The sequence below is a fragment of the Heterodontus francisci genome, chromosome 6, assembly GCF_036365525.1.
Source record: "Heterodontus francisci isolate sHetFra1 chromosome 6, sHetFra1.hap1, whole genome shotgun sequence".
NCBI lineage: Eukaryota > Metazoa > Chordata > Chondrichthyes > Heterodontiformes > Heterodontidae > Heterodontus > Heterodontus francisci.
The window spans coordinates 16099127-16117800 of record NC_090376.1 but is presented as its reverse complement, the minus strand read 5'-3'; the positions used below and the strand labels follow the sequence as shown (position 1 = coordinate 16117800).

The 18674-nt window shown below is 42.9% G+C and overlaps 1 protein-coding gene across 14 annotated transcripts in view; it reads left to right on the top strand.

Moving 5' to 3' along the window:
• Positions 1-18674, top strand: part of gyg2 (glycogenin 2) — a 95467-nt gene that overhangs the window by 71318 nt on the left and 5475 nt on the right. For 6 of the 14 annotated variants that reach the window (XM_068033156.1, XM_068033152.1, XM_068033153.1 and 3 more), the window contains exons 8-11: positions 3048-3161; positions 5687-5764; positions 13015-13107; positions 15637-15681. In XM_068033156.1, coding sequence (XP_067889257.1) covers positions 3048-3161; positions 5687-5764; positions 13015-13107; positions 15637-15681 — 330 coding nt within the window. The remainder of the gene's footprint in view (positions 1-3047; positions 3162-5686; positions 5765-13014; positions 13108-15636; positions 15682-18674) is intronic. The other 8 variants (XM_068033155.1, XM_068033154.1, XM_068033160.1 and 5 more) reach the window with 8 other exon arrangements.

The window sequence follows — 18674 nt, the reverse complement described above, 5'->3', positions numbered from 1 at the left end:
GCTCTTGCTGTATGTACCTTTTAATAAAAGTAACTTGCTGTAACAGATATTTGAACCTCGTTTGGGTATGTTGAACTTGGTTCTCTTCTACATTAATCTGGTCAATTGGACCGCTCCATTTTACAGCCTTTCTGCTAAGGCAGGGCTACTCACCAACGTTGACTGAGTCCTTGGCTCTAAGCAGCAGCTTACCCGAGAGTCATTGGTTGTGCCCAGACTTCAGTAGAATGTGAATGGGCATCACCTGGTGGCTTGGGGTGCAGGTGTATGTCCTCTTCAAAACCCTACACCCAAAGAATTTTTGCAGTGTCTTTTTCAAATTGATAGCATAGCAAAGTGTTCCCTGTCCTCCCGGTGTATAATTTGTATGCGCTAAACCCAGCCAATCTCGTGCCATTCAGAGAAATGCTCTTAATAAGGAAATCGCAGTCTAAAGTTTTAATTTTGTAAATCAGAAAAGATGGGGAAGGAAAGAAGTTGGAGATCTATTATTTTTAGTAGTTTTTGCTCTGTTGTGATGTTGCTAGCACTATTCACTAACGCTCTCTCTTCCCCATTCTATCACGTGTGAACCTTGTACATAGAATTTCCAGCACAGAAACAGGCCATTCGGCCCAACTGCTATATTCTGGTGTTTGTGCTCCACACCAGCCTCCTCCTCCCATCCTACCTTCATCTAACCCGATCAACATATCCTTCTATTCCTTTCTCCCTCATGTATTTATCTCTCTTCCCTTTAACTGCATCCATGCTATTCACTTTAACTAGTCCATGAAGTAGTGCATTCCACATTCTAACAACTCTCTGAGTAAACAAGTTTCTGCTGAATTCCCTATCGTATTTATTGGTGGCTATCTTTTATACTTACGGCTCCTAGTTTTGGACTCCCCCACAAGTGGAAACCTCTTTCTTTACATTTGCTCTATATTGTATGTTAAAACAATACTGCACAATCCAAGTTCCAGCAAAGCTGCATCATAAGGCATGAAATTGATGGACCCGAAATGAAATTGCAAGTGTTGACAATGTAGGAGAGGTCAAGACAGCAGTGAGGCAAAAGGAAGTAGAATTGGGAACAAAGATTGGCTGAAACTGATGAGGATGGAGCTTGCAAGGAGAAGTATTTTAAAAGGGAGAGTAAGAAGATTGGTGAAACTGCGTCAGTGAACTGATCTGGAAATATATTATGCATTCCACAACGTTCCAAGGTGGTTTAGAATGAAGAACAGCTGGAGGTTGGGTGGGAGTGTGGTCCAAGAGGCAAACTTCCTGTCTGCATAAAATTTTGTTAAAAATAAGAGATTTTAGGTTGTCGGGAAATGTGTTGGAGGTATAGGGAATTGTGGAGTAAAAGAATAGTGAATATCTGGAATGACAAAGTAGAAGATTAGGGAATATAGGAATCCCGGAGTAAAAGAATGTTGGGTGGAGGTATTTATTGGAACTAAAGTATGGGAATGTAGGGCATTAAGGAATACAAGATTAGGAGTACAGGGAAACATGGAGCAAAAAATTGGGTGACAAGGGACCAAGCTCACAGATTGCCACAAATCTCTGATGTGCTACCTTTCTGAAAACGGTCCAAGATGGAATTAAATGCATTTTGGCCACGTGATCGAGCTTGTAAGGTAGAAAGCAGATAGAGTAGGGTTAGATAAATGTGCTCCACAGGGGTCTCTCACAAACAGATAAGGTTGTAAAGTGAAAGCTGTGAAGTGTCTCTGTATATAGTTGCCTAAAATACAAAAGCACTGAGGCAAAGCTGAACATTTGCAGCACATTAAGCTGCAGTTGCAGAATTCTGAAGTCCGGTTTGCTTCGTGTTTTATTCGGATGGAGAACTTGGCATTGGTTCTGACCCACCCACCTGACACTTTTACACCCGTCTGGGTCTGAAAACGTTGCAGGAAGTTGGTCGTTACTCTAACAGGGAATTGTACTGAAGGGCTCCCTCTGCTGGAGGGGAACATATTATTAAACAGTAGAAATTCCTCATCATCCAATCCCTTTTTCACCAAAACCTTTTGTCGAAAAGTCATTGTCACCTACAAACTTTCTTTTCCTATTTTACCAGTGATAAAGCCTGAAATTAAATTGATTAAGGTGAGACATCTTTTTAAAGATCAAACCTGGGCTGGAGGCCCAGCTCGCTGTCTTCCTAACCAAAGGAGCCACATGTCCTTCTGTTGAGCAGGCAATAAAGGCACTTATTAATACAACTTTTTTTTTCCCGTGTGTCTTTTCCCCATCTGTCCTTTTTATAAAGGAGGGAAGAGAAAAATCAGAGGGTGGTACTGCTTGCCACTCTAGGCCATATTCCAAATGAAACAACCTCGCAGTATATCTGAAAGGAGTTGAGGAATTTGACTTGAATTTGACTGCTGACCATTGCCACCCCTATGGCCCATGTTAACTACAGGTATCCTTCGTGTATATAGTGTCTGAGACTCAAAGTCCCTATGATCAGTTTGGCCTGGTCGTTGCTAGTTAGATCAGCTTTTGTCTGTAAACTAGAATGGTAGGAAGACTGGCGCAGTCTGTCTATAATATAGTTTGAAATAGCGATTTCTTTAAATGTTCTTCTGTAGTTAGGAAGCCTTAAATATCCATTTTGTATGGGTCAGCAGATGATGGCATGTGAGACTAGCATAAATACCTGGGGAAATGCATGGATAAATAAATCCATATCATTCAACCAAATTTTAATAATTGTAAACTAGTGAATGCTTTTAGGCACCAGTGTAAACTCCCATTGGGTGGAAATTGGCATTATACATCTCCTTCCCATTTTTCTAATCCGTTATGTCACAGAAGCCACCCTGTTTGCTTTATGCTGCAAGGGAAAAATCCTTATTTAACTGCTGTCATGTGCATTGCAAAACATTTAACTGAGGTTTTATCACCGAGAGTCTCCTTGCCTTTGTGCCAAGTACAGTAAAGTTGGCGCTGGATGTATTTGTTTCTTTTAAAAAAAGAACTGGGTTTAGAATTGGCGATATATTTGAATTGGGCCTCTATCTGATGTTGCTTTTTTATTTTTTTAACAGCCAGTAATTGGGCGCCGACATGGATTTTTCTATATACCTCAACCTCAGCCAATTGCAACAACAATTCCAAAAGTATTTATTCAACTGCCTCATTTGGGTCCACTTGTTCATCCGGTATATCATCTTTACTCTGCAACTAACCGCTGTTGAATAGATAACATTTAACAATACAACAGTCGTTGGTTTAACTAGATCAATGTTCTAATTTTAAAATACAGCTATGGTAGTGTAATGATTATGTGGTTGGCCTTGTAGGCCTGGAGCCTTGGACTAATCGTCCAGGGAAGGTGAGTTCAAAACCCACCAAGGTCGCTTAAGAACTTGAATTCAGTTAAGTTAAAAGAAAAATTGGTGTCAGTAATAGTGACCACCAAGCTGTCAGGGAAAACCCAATGTCCTTTAGGGAATGAAATCTGCCGACCTGTTTGTGATTCCAATCTGACACCTATGTGGTTGACTCTTGACTGACCTCTGGGCCTCACAAGCCACTTGATTGTATCGTGTCGTTACCATCAGTTCAAGAAGCAGACGCCCCCACCAGGGCAGCAAGGCCTACCTTCCAAGGATGAAATTTTAAAATACTCTTGTGCAACAGTTGACGTGCCCTACTGAATTTCGGACAAGGCCTTGTTATGCTATTTTGGTGCCTTTGGAAGTTAAGTGGATAAGCTGATAGGATTTGATCTTTGTGCAAGAGATGGTTTTTAAACTTTGTGTTAATGACAAATAATTATCCTGCCGTTGGAGAAGGGGAATGGAGGTGGGAGGAAGAGGCAAACAAAATGGCAAGGGGTGTCTTTCCCGATATTGCTGGGCCCCCGCCATTTTGTCCGGGGGCCTCTTCCCACTTCCACTCCATCTTGTGGAGGACGGAGGTGTCTGCCACCGTGTGGAGACGCTGCCAGGCGAGACCTGGTGGCCTCCTATTGGGGTGGTTCCCTCTTTGTGGGCAACCCATGGCCCCTAGAGGGCCCCCATGGCAGTGTTGGCTGCCCCCCCCCCCCCCACCCCCAGGAGGGTTGCCTCCCACCCCGTTGTCTAGGCCTGCCTGTGCCCCAGCGACCCTGCCCCTACATGCCTGTCCTGGGGTCTCCTACGTCCTCATTGCTGCAGGCCTCAACAGAAGTGAAGTGAGTAATACTGCTGTACTTTCTGTGTAACAGCATAGGTATAGCTAGCATTGCTAGCTATTGCAATACAGCGGGACGAAGATTTTTTTTCTAAAAAAAAAGGGTAACCTGGGCAAGGAAGACAGAGGAGGGGGAGTGACTTACAAATGGTACTAATCCAGATAACAGTTCTACTGCAAAAGCCCACTGTCTGGGTATGACTGAGCAGCATATGAGTAAGCTTGGGATCAGCACTGTGGCTGTGGAAGGTCACCAGAAGGTTGTACCATGCCTAGCAGAACATTCTTTTTTTTCCTGTTAAGAAAGGCTAGCATTATATTTGATTATGCATTGTCTTTATTTTGTTAATGTCATTAATAACCAAGTCAAAAGCATCACTCATATTCGCAAGCTCCAACAACTCGAGGGTACCAACGCCTTTCACTTCCTTCTGATCCCCATTCCTTCTAATCTCACCTCCGACCTTCCCCTCTCTCACCCTGAATGATCTGTCCCCTGCAAAGGCCTCAGCTTTATCCCCTTACGCCCCCACCTCAATGAATTTCAAGCTCAGCGCAATGTTGAGCTCGTCTTCTGTCACCTTCGTCTCCGCGCCTGCTTCTTTAGCCAGGATTCCTCCACTCCCCCGCACAGCAGAATATTTTACGTGCCTCCAGTATTCTCCCTCCACTTGGATCCTTCCCTCTGGCCTCTTGCCCTCTCACCCTCTTAATCTTTTCATTGAGAACTGCCAACTGATATCGGCTCTCTCAATTTCTCTGCTCCCCTTACTCACTCCAACCTGTCTCCCTCTGATCTTGCTGCACTCTGTTCTCTTGGGTCTAACCCCAACATTGTTATCAAACCGGCTGACAAGGGTGGTGCCGTTGTTGCCTGGTGAACTGACCTCTACCAAGCAGAAACCAAATGCTCACTCTCTGACACTTCCTCTTACCTCTTCCTTGATCATGACCCCACCACCAAACATCAAGCCATTGTTTCCAGGACTGTCACTGACGTCATCTCCTCTGGAGATCTTCACTTCACGGCTTCCAACATCATAGTTCCCCAACCTCGTACAGCCCACTTCTACCTCTTTCCCAAGATCCACAAACAGGATTGCACTGGTAGACCTATCGTTTCAGCCTGTTCCTGCCCCAGTGAACTCATTTCTTCCCATCTTTGTTTTTCTCCCTTGTCTCAGTTCTGATGAAAGATCACCAACCTGAAACGTTAACTCTGTTTCTCTCTCCACAGATGCTGCCAGATCTGCTGTGTATTTCCAGTACTTTGTTTTTATTACTCATAGCCTCCTCCCCCAAAAAATTCCCACCATTGAATTTGGATTGCACAAAAACTTTAGGAGCAAAATTGCATAAAACTGTATTCTTGATTTGGGTTTATTAATCATTTGAGAGGAAAATATGATCTTTTTTGTTCCATGTTGTAGCATTAATTACTTAACACTGTAGAGACTGAGTCTAGTGTGAAGAATTGAGGCTTACAGATCATTTTCCTTATTTTCAACAGCATGCAGCTAAAGCTGTAAGATTTCTAAATCTGCCATTAGCCGCTGAACCCAGTACGTCGTCTATGAAGATGGTACATGTGAATATCAGACTGCAACTAGCCTCGTAAATCAAACCTCTCCGTTATCCAGCCACTTTTTTAAAAAAAAAACTAACTTGCAATCTAATACTTGGGAATGTTAGCTAGCCAAGTCATACTAAGAGTTCAATGAATCCTTTTAGGTATAATCACTTTTTAAAAGGGCACAATCTTTTGCAAAAAGATTGATTTGTGAACTTTTTGTGTACATCATGCCCATGTTGTTGTATCAATTGTGTGTGGGGCACCATAATGAGAGTAATCCATGACTTGCCTGATCCTGCCTCAGCAATCTTCCCATTGCACATCCTCTACATTTGTGATTCTGATCTCTCCATAGCCTAACCCCTCCCTATCTCTAACTTCCGCCAGCCCTACAACCCTCTGACCAATCTGAAATGAGGAATTAAGAGGGCTAAAAGGGGTCATGAAATATCTTTAACAAACAGGGTTAAAGAAAATCCCAAAGGAGAAAGAGGGTAACTAGAGAAAGGATTGGCCCACTCAAAGACAAAGGAGGAATGTTATGCTTGGAGTCAGAGAAAATGGGTGAGATTCTAAACGAGTACTTTGCATTTACCGAGGAGAGGGACATGACGGATGTTGAGGTTAGGAACAGATGTTTGATTACTCTCGGTCAAGTTGGCATAAGGAGGGAGGAAGTGTTGGGTATTCTAAAGGGCATTAAGGTGGACAAGTCCCCAGGTCCGGATGGGATCTATCCCAGGTCACTGAGGGAAGCGAGAGAGGAAATAGCTGGGGCCTTAACAGATATCTTTGCAGCATCCTTAAACACGGGTGAGGTCCCGGAGGACTGGAGAATTGCTAATGTTGTTCCCTTGTTTAAGAAGGGCAACAGGGATAATCCAGGTAATTATAGACCGGTGAGCCTGACGTCAGTGGTAGGGAAGCTGCTGGAGAAGATACTGAGGGATAGGATCTATTCCCATTTGGAAGAAAATGGGCTTATCAGTGATAGGCAACATGGTTTTGTGCAGGGAAGGTCATGTCTTACCAACTTAATAGAATTCTTTGAGGAAGTGACAAAGTTGATTGATGAGGGAAGGGCTGTCGATGTCATATACATGGACTTCAGTAAGGCGTTTGATAAGGTTCCCCATGGCAGGCTGATGGAGAAAGTGAAGGCGCATGGGGTCCAAGGTGTACTAGCTAGATGGATAAAGAACTGGCTGGGCAACAGGAGACAGAGAGTAGCAGTAGAGGGGAGTTTCTCAAAATGGAGACGTGTGACCAGTGGTGTTCCACAGGGATCCGTGCTGGGACCACTGTTGTTTGTGATATACATTAATGATTTGGAGGAAAGTATAGGTGGACTGATTAGCAAGTTTGCAGATGACACTAAGATTGGTGGAGTAGCAGATAGTGAAGGGGACTGTCAGAGAATACAGCAGAATATAGATAGATTGGAGAGTTGGGCAGAGAAATGGCAGATGGAGTTCAATCAGGGCAAATGCGAGGTGATGCATTTTGGAAGATCCAATTCAAGAGTGAATTATACAGTAAATGGAAAAGTCCTGGGGAAAATTGATGTCCAGAGAGATTTGGGTGTTCAGGTCCACTGTTCCCTGAAGGTGGCAACGCAGGTAAATAGAGTGGTCAAGAAGGCATACGGCATGCTTTCCTTCATCGGACGGGGTATTGAGTACAAGAGTTGGCAGGTCATGTTACAGTTGTATAGGACTTTGGTTCGGCCACATTTGGAATACTGCGTGCAGTTCCTATTGCCACATTACCAAAAGGATGTGGATGCTTTGGAGAGGGTGCAGAGGAGGTTCACCAGGATGTTGCCTGGTATGGAGGGCGCTAGCTATGAAGAGAGGTTGAGTAGATTAGGATTATTTTCATTAGAAAGACGGAGGTTGAGGGGGGACCTGATTGAGGTGTACAAAATCATGAGAGGTATAGACAGGGTGGATAGCAAGAGGCTTTTTCCCCAGAGTGGGGGATTCAATTACTAGAGGACATGAGTTCAAAGTGAAAGGGGAAAAGTTTAGGGGGGATATGCGTGGAAAGTTCTTTACGCAGAGGGTGGTGGGTGCCTGGAACGCGTTGCCAGCGGAGGTGGTAGATGTGGGCATGATGGCGTCTTTTAAGATGTATCTAGACAGATACATGAATGGGCAGGAAGAAAAGAGATACAGACCCTTAGAAAATAGGCGACATGTTTAGATAGAGGATCTGGATCGGCGCAGGCTTGGAGGGCCAAAGGGCCTGTTCCTGTGCTGTAATTTTCTTTGTTCTTTGATATCTGCACTCCTCTGATTCTGACCTCCCTGATTTTAATCGCTCCACCATTGGTGACTGTGCCTTCAGTTGCCTAGGCCCTAAGCTCTGGAATTTTCTCCTTAAATCTCTCTGCCTCAATACCTCTCTCCTGCTTTTAAGCCATTCCTTAAAACCTCCTTCTTTGGCCAAGCTTTTGGTCATCTGCCTAATATCGCCTTATGTGCCCGGTGTCAAATTTTATATGATGTTGCTCTTGTATTGTGCTTTGGGATGTTTTACCACATTAAAAGTTGTTTGTTGACATGGTATGTGTCTTTCTCCCCTCCCCATTCCACTCCTGCTTTCTGGAGCTCTTGCTGTTCCTAATCTTATTAGCCACCCTCTTTTCCCCTTTATAAAAGCCTTCTCAAAGCCTACCTCTTTCACTGAGCCTAGAGTCACTTTCAGTCACTCCTCTATTTCCTGTACGGTGTCCTGTAAGTCACCTTGGGCTGTTTACCTGAAATGAACAACAAATTTTCCCTTCATGCCCAAAATGCTCATTTTATGGAATCATACAGAACAGAAATAGACCATTTGGCCTATCATGCCTTTAAAAGAGCTATCCAATTCATCCCACTCCCTGTTCCTTCATTCCTGCATCCTTGCAATTTTTTTTCTTTCCAAGTGTTTATCCAATTACCTTTTTGAAAATTTACTGTTGAAGCTACTTCAACCACCCTTTCAGGCATTTACACCAGGGAAGGAGGCCATTTGGCCCATCTGTCAATGCCAGCGAACAAGGAGCCATCCAGCCTAATCCCATTTTCCAGCTCTTGGTCCAAAGCCTTGTAGGTTACGGCACTTCCAAGTACTTTTGAAATGTTAGGGTGCTAGAGGCAGAAATCCATCTTTCAGGCAGTGAGTTGCAGATCCCCACAACCCTCTGGGTGAAAACATTTCTCATCGACTTTCCTCCAAACCTCTTACCCTAAATCTATGCCCCCTGGAAATGGACCCCTCAACCAAGGAGAATAGGGCCTCACTATTCACTCTATCTAGACCCCTCCCTAATACACCTCAAGTAGGTCTCCCTTCAGCCTCCTCTGTTCTAAAGAAAACAACCCTAGCCTATCCAATCTTTCCTCATAAATAAAATTCTCCAGTCCAGACAACATCCTTGTAAATCTCCTTGTACCCTCTCGAGTACAATCACATTTTCCTATAGTGTGGTGACTAGAACTGCAGGAAATACAACAGCTGTGGCCTAACTACTGTTTTTATACAGTTCCAGCATAACCTCCAAGCTCTTCTATTCTATGCCTTGGCCAATAAAGGCAAGTATCCCACATGCCTTCTTGACCACTTTATAAGAGTCATTTACAGCACAGAAGGAAGCCATTATGCTCATTGAGTCCATGCCGGATCTCCACGGAGCAATCCAGTCAGTCCTCTCCCCTGCTCAATCCCCATAGCCCTGCAAATTTATCTCCTTCAAGTGGACGTCCAATTTCCTTTTGAAGTTATTGTCTCCACTTCCATTATCTGTCTGTCCATCCACCTTTAGGGATCTGTTGACGTGCACTCCAAGGTCCCTCTGTTCCTCTGCACTTCAGTATCCTACCATTTATTGTGTATTCCCTTGCCTTGTTAGCCTTCCCAAACGCGTTACTTCACACTTCTCTGGATTGAACTCCATTTGCCATTGTTCCGCCCACCTGACTGTCCATTGATATCATCCTGCAGCCCACATTATCAGTCATATACCCAAGTTGCTCTCTACTTTGACCAAGTGCCATATTCCTTATACCATTAAGTGGTGACTTTACCCCCTGGCGTTAGGTTTCTTTGTTCCATTCCAGTTCCTAAGACCTTGTTGAATGTAATGTTTCTGTACTATGTGTGCATTAATGCAGTGTATTAATGTTTTATAAAAGTAAAATGGTCTTTGCATGATTAGCTTCCCTGCACCCCTCAGCCAGTTAGTAATCCTTCATTAACATAAAGGATTAGTTGGTTGGGAAGGGTGAGAAATTCCCCATTGGACCAGCAATGTATGGATTTTGGATGGAGTGATCTTGATGGGCTGAATGGCCTTTTCTCACCAGATTTTGAGTGATGCTTTAGGATCTGTGGATGTAAAAGAAAAATATTAATTTTAGTATCCAGTTAAAAGTAACACTGTAAAATCAGGGGAGTTAATGATCACAGTGAGTTTAAAGTTGTAATGTAAATACTGGAGCTCAACTGATGCTTGTACACTCTTGACCTTTTATTTTGTTTTGAATCCTAGTCTCTTGACTCCCTGCCCATTCCTAAACCTGGTCAAGTGTCAATCTAGCCACAGATTCTTTGTATTCAACAACACATGCATGATAGAATGCTGGAGTGGTGCAAAGTCAAATAAGAAAAGCCCACAGGCATTAATAACTGTGTGAGAGAGTGCGCATTTTGTTTGTATATATCATATAATCATAGAATAATATAGAAGGAGGCCATTCATCCCATTGAGTTTGCGTTGGCTCTTGCGAAGAGCAATCTAGCTAGTCCCACTCCTTGCTCATTCCCTGTAGCCCTGTAATTATTTTCTCCAATTATTTATCCAATTCCCATCTGAAAGCTATTGGGTGGTGGAAGCGGATTCACTATCGGGCAGTTAATTCCAAATGCTAATCGTTCGTTGCGTAACCAGAGGTGAATGAACAGTGTGTTAACCTCCTGCTCCATCTAACACCCCAGTCTGTCTTTTTTTTCCCCTCTCAAATGAAAGGCACAACTTTTGATTTTAACCTTCTGCTTCCCCACTATAACATAGTGTGTGGGTAACTGGTGTTATTTTTCTTTGTTTATTTCCTGGGACCTTGTTGAATACATTAATATATGATTTAATGCAAAATAGTCTTGCAATTAATGTATGGTTAACCTGGGAGATGTTGGAAGGAAGTTAGTGCTCCTTAAATGAAGTACGAGGTCAGTTGGTTGGGAAGAGGCAGAAAATCTCCATTCGAACACTGAGGCATCGAGGCTTTGGATTGAGTGTTCTTCATGGGCTATAATTTTAAGGGGCTCCCAAGGAGTGTGTTGGTATTTGAAGAGTACCTCTGAAAGTGTGTCAGTATTGGCAGAAGGTCCCTGGGAGCGTCAGTATCTTCAGGGAGTCATGGGAAGGTGACAATATTTTAAAAGGACACCTGTGCATACATCATTTGCCCAGGGTTCCCCAGAAATGTGCCAGTGGACCCCTGGGTAGCATATTAGTTATGACAAGAGGCTCCTGGGAGCGTATCACTGTTGGCTGAAGTTCCTTGTGTACTGTGTCAAAATTTACAGGACATGTTTGGGAACGTTCCCCCCCCCCCCCCCCCCCCCCTGACCAGGTGAGTTTGTGAGCACCATTACTCTGAAGCCAAATGTCAGGAGGTGTGAGGCTATCCACTTTGGATCTGAGAGAGCCAAATTGGATTGTTTTCTTAATGGTGAGACACTATGAAATGTGGAAGAGCAACAATATTTGGGTGTCCAAATCAATAAAAGGTTATGTAAATGTACAGAAAGTAATCAAAAATACTATGTTGTGCTTTATCTTAATGAGATGAGAATACAAAAGTGAGGGAGTGATCCAGTCGTACAGAGTCTGGTAGGACAATGGTGATATCCTTACTTTAGCCCTGGTATGCTTTTTCTCAAGTCATTGAATTTCTTCAAGACCAACTCCTAGGTCTTTGACTAGTCAATCCATAATTGACCCAATTGGGAATACACTCATGGATGTCTGTTCACTTGAAATCTTAATGCATTTCAAGAATGAGTTCATGATCTCCATAGCCCAGAGAGTGGGAAAGGATTTTGTCCAAAGCTTGGTTGTGCTATCATTTATCAAGCTGGATGAACAACATCACTCATTAATTGACAGTTTAGCTGATTGAGAAGTTTGAAAGTAGCATTCATTATAATCCTGGTGTAGATTTTGTAATTTGCTGTCTGGGCATTTTCAATGGCATAATAACATAAGAAATACGAGCAGGGGTAGACCATATGGTCCCTCAATCCTGCTCCACCTTTCAATATGATCATGATTTGCCAGAACTGCAGTTTGCCGCTTGCTCCCTGATTCTTGATTCCCTGAGACACCAAAGATCTGTCTATCCCAGCCTTAAATATACTCAACAATGGAGCATCCACTGCCCTCTGGGATAGACAATTCCAAAGATACACTGCCATCTATCTGACTGAAGAAATTTCTCATCTCAGTCCTCAATGATCAACCCCTTATTGTGATACTGTGCCCCTGTGTTCTAGGTTGCCCAGCCAGCAGAAACAACCTCAATGCCTACCCTAACAAGCCCCTTCAGGACCTTGTATGTGTTTTTGTGTAACAAGGCCTGTGGGATGCTAGGGGCGGCACAGTGGCGCAGTGGTTAGCACCGTAGTCTCACAGCTCCAGCAACCCAGGTTCGGTTCTGGGTACTGCCTGTGTGGAGTTTGCAAGTTCTCCCTGTGACCGCGTGGGTTTCCACCGAGTGCTCCGGTTTCCTCCCACAGCTAAAGACTTGCAGGTTGATAGGTAAATTGGCTATTGTAAATTGACCCTAGTGTAGGTAGGTGGTAGAAGAATTGAGGGAAGGTGGGGATGTGGTAGGGAATATGGGATTAATGTAGGGTTAGTATAAATGGGTGGTTGATGTTTGGCACAGACTCGGTGGGTCAAAAGGCCTGTTTCAGTGCTGTATCTCTCTATGACTCGAAGGCTGTAACTGGCAACACATCTGCAATACCAGTTTTACACTTTGGGTGGCAAATGGCTAAAGCTATCTTTTGTTTACCACCAGTGAATATGGATTGCACAGAAAGTTTAGCAGCAACATTGCATGAATGAATCTGTATCTTTAAATTGGATTTATTCATTTCTGGAATATATGACCTTTTTATTATTATGTGCAGTAGTAATAATTAGATAGCATAGTACAAACCAAATCCAATGTGAAGAATTGAGGTTTACAGATCATTTTTCTTATTTTCAACAGCAAGCATTTGCACGTAGATCTACAGCTCATGTAAGACAACTGAATGTGCCGTTTATCGCTAAACCCAGAAAGTCGGCTCTGAAGACGGTACATGTGAATATCAGACTGCAGCTAGCCTCGTAAATCAATCCTCTCAACTACCCAGCCACTTTCTCAATATAAAATTAACTTAAATCTAATACTTGGGAGTATTAGCTAGCAATGTCGCACTAATGAATCCATTTAGGTGTAATTGCTTTTTAAAAGGTCACAATTTAAAAAAAAATATAAGATTGCTTTGTGAAATCGGTGTAAATCATGCCATGTCACTGCCAGTTGAGTATGGGGCACCATGATGACAGTGATTATCACTTGCCCCAGCCTGCCTCTAGGATTGTTCCATTGCATAACCTCTATGTTTCTGATTCTGACGCAGTATGTGTCTGTTTTGGGGGTATACCTCAACAGTATTTTACTGTTTGATGATCATATCTACAGGAGTACATTAGTGTTGCGTTACCAGACTAATAGACCAGAGGTTTGGTTATAATCCAGAAAACATGAGTTTAAAATCCCATCATGGCAGTTTAAGAATTTGAATTTCGTTTATAAAAAGTATTAGCTTTTCGTAAAGAGTTATTTTTACTTGCTGATATTGATACCAGTATCTTGTTTATTACAAAAGCTAGTATCAGTAAGGTGACCACGAAGCAGTTCGATTGTCGTACAAACCCTACTGGTTCACTCATGTCTCTTTGGGAACAAAACCTGCTTCCTTACCTGGCCTGGCCTTTGTGATTCCAGTCACATGCCTATGTCAGGGGTTGGCAGTCTTTGGCTCCGGAGCCTCATGTGGCTCTTTAACATCTCATTTGCGGCTCCCAATCTTTTCCAGTTGGATTCAGTTAACATGAAAAAAGAGCGAAAAAAAAATGAGAATCGTGATTTTATTGTGGGGATAAAAGGCTAATCTAAGCACCTGAGCATGCATATACTGGAGATATGAAGAGAAAATGCAAAAAAGTCAAAAATGCAATAATTCGGAGTTAATGTAATTGTTTTTTCTATTGATGTATAAATTGAATGCATGTATTTTATTTATATATGCAAATTATGCATTCTACCTGAGAGAAGTGGCAATTTGGTTTAGAAATGCCAAATTTCCCTCTTGCTCCCAATAGTTTTTATTTTGCTTTTTTAAAAAAAAAGGCTCTTCAGGTTAATAAAAAAAGGTTGATGACCCCTGACCTAAGTGGTTGACTCGTAACTGCCTTCTGGAGTGGTCAAGCAAGCCACTTGGAAACTAGGGTCAGGTAATAAATATAATGTTACTACAATTATCGTGCATTAGGTATTTGATTGCAGAGCACTTCAGAATCAGTTTTTTTTCTCTTCCTGTTTGATCTCCTCACTGTTTCTGACTTTAAAAGGCAGTGAAGTGGTTATTTTACTGGACTAGTAATCCAGAGTCCTGGATTAATGATCCAGTGAACAGGAATTTAAATCTCACCATCGCAGTTTGAGAATTTGTATTCAGTTGAAGAGTTGGTAAAGGTAAAAGTGACTGTGAAGCTGCCGGATAGTACAAAAATCCCAACTGCTTCATTGATGTCTCTTAGGGAACAGAACCTGCTTCCTTACCTGGTCTGGCCAATGTGACTCCAGTTCCGCACTAATCCGGTTATAGGAGGGAAGGCCGACCACCACGTTTTCAAGTTAACTCAGGATGGGCATAAATGCTAGCCTGTACGGTGGCACCCAAATTCCAGCCCCCACAATTTTTTTTTTAATAAAGGGACAGGTTTGGCCTAATGACTGAGGCTGAATGACTTAAGGGCCGGAATTTTATGCCACTCCAGCGAGCCAGATGGGAGTGGGGGTGCGGTGGGGACCTGTTAAATGTGGGACGGATCCCCGGGCTAGGCGGAAGTGGATTCGCCACTGACTTTTACGTTGGTGGCCAGCTCCCGTCCGCCCCACGTAAAATCGAGCCCAAGGTTTTAAAAAAAATAGTAAATTAGGTTGGTCTTTTTCTTTGTCTTATTCTTCCCTGCCCTCTTGTTAAATATTGACTATTTCGCTAAGGTGTGGTTTAAAGATGGTAACAACCTTTCGATACATTTCAAAGGATACATTCTTGTGTGTGGCTTGATGTTGAATGTACACAGACTCTTCAGTCATGAGAAGTAGCACAGTGAATGTCAACCTTGTGCAACGTTCATACTCGCTGGATTATGATCAGCAAGCCTTGCACCTATCAATATTTTTGCACCTCTCTAACACAGGAATGCTGTGGTCAATTGCAACAGCTGATCTTGGTCGTGTAGCAGTCAGGTCAGCACAGCATGGGCTCTGTGGCTTGGCACTACATAGGCCAGTGCCTTTACCCAATAGGCCTTTGGTTCTGGGTTAGGTTTTGGGCACTGTGCCTGCACAGCCAGACTGGCAGAATGTACCATAGGCAAGGACCATTGGCTTTTAATTTTGGAGGGTAAAATGAAGAGTGGCAGAAGGTGATGAACTGCAGCACCAGTTAAAATTAGTAAGAATACAATTTGCCTTATTCATTTACTGTAAGTCTTAAGTTTGTTTGAAAACTGGGATATTAATAGAGCTTTTATTTTTGCACAATTTTTCATTTAGAGAAAAGAAAAGATAGCCCTCGTCCCATCTATGTCAACTAAACAAGTAAGTCTATTTTTGCCGGTGAGAAATTGAGGTACTTTTTTTTAAAATTTGAAGTGACTAGAAATATGGCACTTTGGGTTAACTCCTGATCCAGTGCTGCTAGCAGGGTGCCTTGCCCCCAGGGAAGGGGGTTGTTTCTGGCCCCCTCGACATGCAAGCATGGCTGACAAGGTTGCCAACTCTGGTCGGATGTATTCCTGGAAGTTTAATCACATGACCTCCTGTCTCAAACTATTCCACCCCCACGCTGCTGACATTGGTCCATCCTCTGGGTGCACTGACTTCCCATGTCCAGTTAGAGGGGGAACAACTGCTTTGTTACACAGTTGGATCAACCTTGACAGTTTGTGAAACAGCCATTTTTTATTTGCCCTCCCCATCTCCAATATTTTTGTAATCAATGTAAATGTTCAAATAAGTTCTTTTTAAAGTTTTGTTTAATGCTGCAAAGCTTGTTCTCCTGGGTTGCTTGCAGCAGTGGCCTGGAGACTAATCTTTAATTCCTGAAGACTCTCGGACCATCCTGGAATGTTGGCTACCCATGTGGCTGGGAGTGCTGAATTGTGGAGCTAACCCTGTATGTGTGCCAAAGTCTTGTGAATATCTCCAGCACTGTAATAATCCACATTTACCTTGCATATGTAAAGAGAAATCTTGAAACTTTGAAGATATTATTTGATGCTACATGTTTTCCACCATTTTCTGTTTTTAATTCTAAATTTTCTTTTGTTTCAATTACACTCACCCGGGACAACTGTTTATTCTCTCTCAGCTCATTTCACACAGGATCCTTGTAATGGTATTTGCCACACAAACAGGCCATTCAGCCCAACTGGTCCACCCTAGTGTTTATGTTCCAAACGAGCCTCCTCCCACCCTTCTTTGTCCAATCCCATCAACATATCCTATTCTTTTCTCCCTCATGTTTATCTAGCTTCTCTTAAGTGCATCTATGTAGTCTGCTGAACTACTTGTGAAAGCGAGTCCCACACATCTTGATGTGGAACCTTTGGGAGAGATACCCAGTGAAGGCTGGATGATACTAGATTTTGTCTTTTTCAACTGGACTTGTATTCAAGCCCCAGTGACGAAAGAACGGTGTGTTCACCTACTGCAGTGAAGGTTGACTTTCTGCTCCCTCACTCTAATGTGATAATAGAATTTGTCTACAAGTAATTGGTGTTATTTATTTGTTTTTACTTTCTGGGACCTTGTTGAATATGGTGTTCATGTATGGCTTTAATGCACATTAATAAATCTTTTTCACTTAAAATTGTCTTTTCAATTAGCATATGATTAACCTGGAGAGATGCTGGAAGGGACTTAGTGTTCTTTATTTAAAGTATGGGATCAATTGGTTGGGAAGGAGCCGGAAATCCCCACTCGATGATGCATGCGTACTTTGCAGTGTATTCCCAGGAGTTGTCAATATTTGCCATGAGTCCACACGAGTGTATCATTTTTACTGGGTTCCTGGGAGTGTTTTTCACGGATCTTTACGAGTTTCAGTATTAGCGATATTACCTGTGACTATTAACAGGAGATCCCTGGGAGCAGGAATGCACCCGAGTTGTGTGTCAGTATTGATGAGGCTCACTGGAAATGTGTCCCAATTTAAAGAGGGTCCACAGGAGTGTCTCATTATTAACAATAGGTCCTGTGTAGTTTGCCACAATTTACAGGGGGCTCCTGGGAATGATATATGCAGGAGTCTCTAACCTAGTGAGTTTGTGAGTATTCTAAGTGTGTGAGGTCATACCCTTTTGATCGGCAGAAACAAATTTGATTATTTTCTTATGGTGGGACTGGGCGCTGTAGATTTAGATAGCTATATACATAAATCAATAAAAGTGCATTACAACAAGCAGTGAGATACTGATGTTGGACTTTGTTCTCAATGGAAGTGGAATACAAAAGTGGGGAAGTGATGCTGCACTTGTACAGAGACTGGTAAGACATGGGAATATGCTTGATATGCTTTTTCCAAGTCGTAGAACTTGTTCAAGCCAAACTTTCAAATCTGTGCCCCTGCCCTGGCCTAAGGTGTTGAGGCATTTTGAGAATGCTATTTATAAAGAGCTCCATAACCCAATCAGTGTGAAAGGCTTTTCCCAAAGACATTTTTTTTTGTGCTGTCTTAAGCAAGCTTCACTATCACAATATTTGTGATTTGCTCTGGTTTAGGTCATGGAGAAGTTTGAAAGTGGTAGTTATTATAACCTTGGAGTAGATTTTCAACTGACTGCCCAGGCATGGAACTGGCAGCCTCTTTAATGAGTAGCTAACATGCAAGGCCAGTTTGGTACCCAGGCAATTAATTCATAAACTATCCCCAGAACAAGACTTAGTTTTTTCTTGTTTCCTCCATTGAATTTTAGATTTAAAAAAAAATCTTTCATGGGATGTGTGTGTCACTGACAAGTCAACAAGATGTTACGCATCCCTAATTGCCCTAGAGAAGGTGTTGGTGAGCCACCTTCTTGAACCGCTGCATTCCATGTGTAGGTACACCCACAGCGCTGTCAGGAATGGAGATCCTGGATTTTGACCCAGCAACAGTGGAGGAACAGCGATATAGTTCCAAGTCAGGATTATGTGTGTGGCTTGGAGAGGCACTTGCAAGTGGTGGTGTTCCTGTGCATCTGCTGCCCTTGGCCTTCTAGGTGGTAGAGGTTGCGGTTTTGGAAGGTGCTGTCAAAGGAGCCTTGGTGAGTTGCCGCAGTGCATCTTGTATATAGTACACACTGCTGCCACTGTGCACCAGTGGTGGAGGGAGTGAATATTTAAGGTGGTGAATTGGGTGCCGATGAAGTGGAGTGCTTTGTCCTGAATGGTGCCGAGCTTCTTGAGTGTTGTTGGAACTGCACTCATCCAGGCAAGTGGAGAGTATTTCATCACACTCCTGACGTGTGTGCCTTGTAGATGGTGGATAGACTTTGGGGAGTCTGCAGGTGAGTTACTTGCCTCAATTCCCAGCCTCTGACATGCTCTTG